Here is a 6,771-nt window from a genome sequence, read left to right as displayed (position 1 = left end):
CGATTTATGGCTAGCTTCCTAACATTTCGAGATCATTATGGGATGACGATATCAAAGTACTCCTCAAGCGTGGAGAGACGTTTATTAGCATTTGATTGTTCAAAAAACTTACACTTCCCCTACATCAACGTTGCCTAAAGCCATTCCCGATAAAATATCGGTGAAAAGCCTTTGATTTCTCTCCAAAATCGCTTTTTTGGATCATGGAATGCGCAGCAAACTATGGTTATATCTTTCCTTTTAGCAACTTGCAATGTTCTCTCTCGCTTCCCCCGGCGTTCCAAAATTCTTTGCGCAAACAAAAGGATCCGATTAGTGCAACTCATACATTATTCCTCCAAAGCACCTGTTTTGAAAAAATTAACTATTAGATGAAAACCATAGGCAAGCTACAGGATATGATATCGTGCAATTTCGAAGATTAATTCCCCGCTACTTTGCCCACCATGCTATTGCCTTAATTTGGTTATCTGCGCTAATTCCGCTCGCTTTGGTGCTAATATCATGCACCTAACTTTTCTTGTTTGTCTTCCGAAGAATAACTTGACGTTGCTAGAAACAGAGGCCACTGATCACGAGTTTAAACATGGCTTTAGGGGTGATGTGGTATCCAAACAATTCGCGCGACTGAACGTGTTTACGTGCACAACTGACGGATCTTAAATTCATGACCGAAGCTTTTTGTTTGCGTTGCTTCTGAAATAATTGTTTTGACTTTCCGTCTACAGTTGTTTTAATTAGTTTGATGAAAACTGCAGTCGTCCATTTTTTACGGAATTCCCCAATCAGAAGTTAAGAAAACATGCGTTTAATCGTGACAAATAAATTTATCGTATTAGACGTTTTGTCGTGTAGTATTGCTGAGTATTTTTACGAGTTGTGTCATATTTTGATGAGCCCGTAAGGGAAGTCAAAATGCAAACAACGGGTAAAAATACTCAGCAATACCACACAAAAAACGTCCATTAAGAGAGTTATTATCCAACACGCCAAATTGTTATTTCAGTGAGGGCGAATTACGCGGATATTTCTGGAGTACAAATGTCGCGTGATATTTGTACTCGTCTCGTGCGTTATTTGTAATCTACGAGGCACAGTTTGATGATAATGCACGGTATTTTTAAGGACGTATTGACCATGCATATATTTATGTGATCTGTAAAAGTTAATTTTAGGCATAGAAGAAATAGAAACGAAAAGTTGTAACTCTAAAAACTTCGCAGGTGACCTTAAATGTACAACGCATACGATCCCACCTTCCAATTTTAAAGATTCCTTTGAAAAGTATATATCTCAGTCATTTACAATTTCAATTCTTTGCTTCGCAGCGTATACATTTTATGACTTCAAGTAGAAATTAGCAGGTTTGTGTTTAATTAATGTAGGTGGTTGATATCGTTGCAATTTTTTTTCAGTAGAAGTTATTTGCATCCCAATACACTGACCGCACACGCAAGTAAAGGGATTGACAGTAAAAACTAACCTCTATTCTTAACCATGGATTTATCTGGTTAGACAGAACGGTTTGTCTTTAACTTTGTTAGAATATTTTGTTATGATGCAATAGTAATGTAATGATACTAAAAATAATCGTATTACAGATCTCTAGAAAATTCTAGAACATTTTGTAAAACATATATAAGGAGTCGCGATCGTTTAAAGTTAGACAAGCTTTCAGTAGTTACTGTTGTCGTGAAGAGCCCAGACGAGCTTGTGTTATTTCAGAGCCGGACCACAGAGAGTTGTTGGAGTTATTTACTGTTATTGGAGTCGTCAGCCGTGTGGAAGGCTACGTTGGAAAAAGTTTAAGTGGACAGCGATACGTTATAAGGATCTCTGAAGAGAACTGTGAGTTGTGCAGTAGTGTACTAAAGTTATAGTTTTATAGAGGGCTCTAAGCTAAGATTATAGTTATCATACTGCTTATTGGTAGCGCTCCGTAATTATTACGTCAGTTAATAAAGTAGTTGAGTCAGTCGTAAGAGTTGTATCAATCTGTCGGTTGGGAAAATACCGTAACAATACGATTGTTCGAAAACTTACACTTCCCTTGCATCAACGTTGCCTTAATCTATTTCTGATAAAATATCGGCGAAGAGCCTTTGATTTCTCTCCAAAATCGCTTTATTGGAATGCGCAACAAACTCTCGCTATATCTTTTCTTTTAGCAACTTGTAATGTTCTCTCCCGCTTCCCTGGCGTTCCAAAAATCATTGCGCAAACAAAAGGATCCGAGTAGTGCGAGTCATCTCTTGTTTCTCTGGAGCACCTGTTTTGACAAAATTGATCATGAAATGAAAACTACAGGCAAGCTACAAGACACGATATCGTACAATTTCTAAGATTTCTACTTTGTCCACCGCGTTATTGCCTTAATTTGGTAATTTGTGCTGATTTAGCTCGCTTTGGCGCTGATTTCATGCAGCTAACTTTTCTTGTTTGTCTTCCGAGCAATTACTAAGGTTTGCTTCAAATGAGGCCATTTTTCATGAGTTCAAACAAGGCTGTAGGGGGTGGTATGGTATCCAAACAATTCGTACGACTGACCATGTTTACGTGCACATCCAAGGGTCTGATCCTAATTTAACGACACACGCTGGTTGTTTGCCTGGTTTCTGATAAAATAGTTTCAAATGTCCGTTTACTATTGTTTTAATTAGCTTGATGAAAGCTGCTATCATCAGTTATTTGCGGAATTCCCGGATGAGAAGTTGAGAAAACATGCGTTTTTACGACGCATATATTTATGGGATCTGAAAAAAGTTAATTTTTGGTATAGTAGAAATAAAAAAGAAACAATTATAACTCTAACTAACTTCGCAGGTAGCTTTAAATTATGTATTTGGGAAAATTCTGTAGCATTCGATTCTTTTGACTTTCTATCTCAAACTATATGTACAAAGTGTACAATCCCACCTTCTAATTCCAAAGATTGTTTTCAAAAGTAAATATTTTTAATCATTCACAATTTCAGTGCTTAAGGTTACTGGATTGACTGTAAGATTTGACCTCTATTCTTAACCGTGAATTTACCTGGTAAGAGAGAAAGGTTTGTCTCTAGCTCTTATGTTATTGATTTTTTTATAAAACTGTCTGCTCTGTCTTTCTAATGATAGCAATAGTAATGAGGAAACTAATAATAATGATAAAAGCTTGTTTATGAGGCATCTATTATGTGTTTCTTCGCACAATAAGAGCTAAATAATGACCACCCAGGTAAACAAAGGGTAAACCCTTTTATGCTGTTGATTTATCCATAACAACTGCCGCTCTACCTCATAAGACCTTCGGTAGGTGTTTCCTCGCTCATAAATGGCTAAATTTGCGCAATATAAATATTAAATTATTGTTACTATTATTATCATTATTATTATTATTATTATTATTATTATTGATGTCTCGGGCTAACACAAGGTATGCCTTTTATGTTATTTATTTTCTTAATAACAACTGCCCCCTCTGCGTTGGGTTTGACAATAATAGAAGTATTGAAGACAGGTTTATTTACAAACCCCTGGAGCGCATTATTCGCGTACTATAGTCTAAAGAGTAAGTGCTGCATAAAATTTCTTCATTTTAACATTGCTCTTCCCTCTGCTAGCGTAGGTCAGAAAGTCAAGGTTATTTTGACCTGAATTTACGTGCAAAGCATTCTATGAAGACTGAACATGCGTCTGTGGATATATAATCTCGTTTGTGCCGCTGTGTACGGAATAAACCGTATTTCAGAACCAGAACTGAGAGCTGTTAACTTTGCCGACAAGATAGAGGGACAAAAGCTGAACGGAAGCCTGATAAAAGAAGTTGAAGTGGATTCCGAAACTTCCTGTCAACTTGAGTGTGTGGATGAAGAGCGATGTCATTCTTACAACTTTGGAACCATACAGGGTGACTCAGGGAAATTCAAATGTCAGCTAAGCGACTCTGATCGATTTGCTGCACTTGCTAACCTCACTGAGGAAAATAGTTTCATATACAGAGGAATAGAGGTAACCCAGATCTTTCTTAGTGTATAAATAATGTTTGATTCAATGTTTGAGAGGAATTGTGGGTTGTGGGTGCTTTTAAAGGCAGAAAATGGAGCTACTTTATTGGTGGGAACATGGCAACGAGAAAAACAAGAATAAATTAGTGGAATGAAAAGCGTTTGTTGATCCCTGTGGGATTTTGACTGCCGGTTTGAAAGATGAGCTTTTGTTCAAGATTTTTACGGCTTTCCGTGCTACCTAAGTGTAAAGAAAGACGGCAGATTGCCATAAAGAAGAGAAATTTGCTGATGTTTGCGTTAGGGAAAGAAACCTAGAAGATCCCCAATAAAAACAAAAACCAGGTAAACCACGATGAAAAATTCAAATACTATTTCTATTTTTGCGATGAAAAGCTAGTACTCAAGTTCATAGAATGTGGAAAAGAAACCTTTCTCTAATTTAGACAAAAATTCTGCTATTTACATTTCGGCGTTATACTATCCGTACATCGATCGATTTATGGAAGTTTTGCCACATCAAAAGTTCGCCCCTTATAGTAAAACAAGCGCACCCCGAAAGGTAAAGGAAGGTGTCTAGTTCTTAAAATTTGTGACCGTCGTTGGCATGAAAATAGGAAGACGGCAATATTTTAGTAGCTTTGCATAATTTGCGTATTAGTCGTGCGTCAATAAACCGCACGGTCATAAACTGATGTGCTGATTGAACTTGAGAAAGAGAGAGACCTTTAGTTTTGAATGAGAATTAAGCTCGTGCACATGGCACCGGAAATTTACTCGAATTTAAAATAGATGGGGGTTATTTTTTTTATATCCTATGATTTCAATCAGGTGAATTGGTATTCAAGGTAGTGTTGGAGGCAGCCCTTTCACCAAACCAAGTCAGTGTCTGCATCAATTCAATTTTCTCACCCTGTTTTTATCACACAATTTGCTTTTAGCGTGAAAAATGTTCAGCGAGTAGCACTGGTGCTGTTCGTAACAATACTTTCCGAAAGGCCTGGGAATGGTGTAATGGTAAAGTTTGGCTATCAGTGGTGATTGGTTTTTTCGCTACTGAGCCAGGACGTCACTGTCTCGACATTTTAAAATCAGGTGAGTGTGAGATTAAGCAAATCAAACATTTAAAAGAAATTGTTTGTAAAATAATAACGTGTCCTTGAAAAGAAAAAGATAAGGGCGAACTTTTCCATTCAATGCTACACAATTTAATTTTGGTCCTATTTCAAAAGTAACTTCGGATAACTTTTCATTATATCAGGTCAAAGTCGAGGGAGTGGACTTTACTTTATCGATCCAAACGGTGGTTCAACAAAGGACTCTTTCCAGGCTTTTTGCGACATGGAAACCAATGGTGGAGGCTGGACACTAATTTCCACGAAAGTATCTCCAAGCTTCCTTTTTATCAAAACAGCCTTCCTTGCATCAGCTGCAAAAACTACGGACGCAGATGCATCAAGTCACATCCACCCTGACATGGGGGACTGGGAAGAAGTTATGTTCCGGTTCAGCGACGTCAATAGCATCCGGGTTATTTACAACAGGAAGGCAGGCGCTCCAAATAAGAACAAAACAGACTTCGAGAATTTCTTGATGGGGACAACTTACTATGAGGTGAGGAACATCCACGGTTTTTACAAGTACAGCCCAGCAGATCACAACAAGAGGAATCCCTCTTCTGGTTTTGTTACAATATCACAGTTGCACTTCTTTTCAGACAAGGGAATATCTGAAATCCATGATGGCACAGATAAGTGGATTGACATTTGGAATCATGCTGAACTCTCAAACAACTACAACACTTTCGATGACAGCCGCGCTGTTGGTAGCAAGTGTATCGCGGGCTACTGTTATCTGAACAAACCGATCTGGGTAATGGTGAGATAGGAAAGAGAAAAACTGTAGTTGAAAACTAGGAAAAGGCGCTGTCAAGTTCTTTTAAGGTGATGGAAGTTAAACAATTAATCTATGTTGCCACAACTACCTAGAAGTTATTGTATTATTAATAAGAAACACGGTTTCATAACACGTATGGATAATCCTCATATGTTTTCATTTGTTAAATAGACAGCGGTGTCTCTTTCCTTAAAGCTCATAAATATTATAACCAACTGATAGCTAGCTTCTTTTATAAAACCTTTGTAATAAAAACTTTGCACAGTGTTGTAGGGTCAGAAATGCTACCTGCATTAACTTAAATGCCAGGAAAGAACTCTGAAAGTACAATAGCATTAAGAACATGTCCACGAGAACACCGGGCAGAACCGGGCAGGTGATAATACTCAAATCCCCGATTTACCTCAAACTTGGTACAAGATTAACATAATCTTGGTGTAGCTGCTTAAAATACATTTTTTTAAAGATGCAGATGTACAGATTATTCTTGTGTTTGCCATTAACTTATATCTTTTTCCTGTGGATACACCCTGAGTTTAAGATTCTTGGTGCCTTAACCCTTCTGATAAGTTGTAGAAATACAAAATCTTAATTAAACGTTGTTGCTTGTTATTAAATGGGAATACTCATTTGTTAGTGTAGCGGTGGAATCCGTAAGAGAGAAACCACAGCATACGGTTAACGGGTTCTCCAGACGTTTATTTAGTTACGAGCGCGGGAAAGCTCCGCAACTCCTTCAAAACACTTTAATACATAATCACGTATCTTACCACGAGTAGTCTATATCTAGGGGGTCCAATTACAAGACAATACAATCGTACCCTAATTGTGTGACCTACCAGAGTAACACACGACGCGGTACAACTCTTCTACACATTCCCCCAGCTGGG

General features: G+C 37.7%; 1 protein-coding gene across 8 annotated transcripts; it reads left to right on the top strand.

The window, feature by feature from the left end:
- Nucleotides 1-819: 819 nt before the first annotated feature.
- Nucleotides 820-6,498, top strand: LOC148742781 (uncharacterized). 8 transcript variants are annotated; one of them, XM_088759820.1, is made up of 6 exons: nt 820-1,364; nt 1,726-1,848; nt 2,975-3,036; nt 3,602-3,989; nt 4,927-5,080; nt 5,247-6,498. In XM_088759820.1, exons 4-6 carry the CDS (start codon nt 3,669-3,671, stop codon nt 5,870-5,872), a joined length of 1,101 nt encoding a protein of 366 aa, XP_088615946.1. In that variant the 5' UTR covers nt 820-1,364; nt 1,726-1,848; nt 2,975-3,036; nt 3,602-3,668; the 3' UTR covers nt 5,873-6,498. The 8 variants fall into 8 exon arrangements, with proteins under 8 accessions (XP_088615946.1, XP_088615940.1, XP_088615954.1 ...); XM_088759814.1 differs by lacking the exon at nt 820-1,364 and adding an exon at nt 1,413-1,523; XM_088759828.1 differs by lacking the exon at nt 820-1,364 and having other exon boundaries at nt 1,542-1,848; nt 3,607-3,989.
- Nucleotides 6,499-6,771: the final 273 nt, after the last annotated feature.

The sequence above is a fragment of the Stylophora pistillata genome, chromosome 1 (genome assembly GCF_964205215.1).
Source record: "Stylophora pistillata chromosome 1, jaStyPist1.2, whole genome shotgun sequence".
Classification (NCBI taxonomy): Eukaryota; Metazoa; Cnidaria; class Anthozoa; order Scleractinia; family Pocilloporidae; genus Stylophora; species Stylophora pistillata.
The sequence above is the reverse complement of the archived record's forward strand: the minus strand, read 5'-3'. Positions and strand labels throughout refer to the sequence as shown.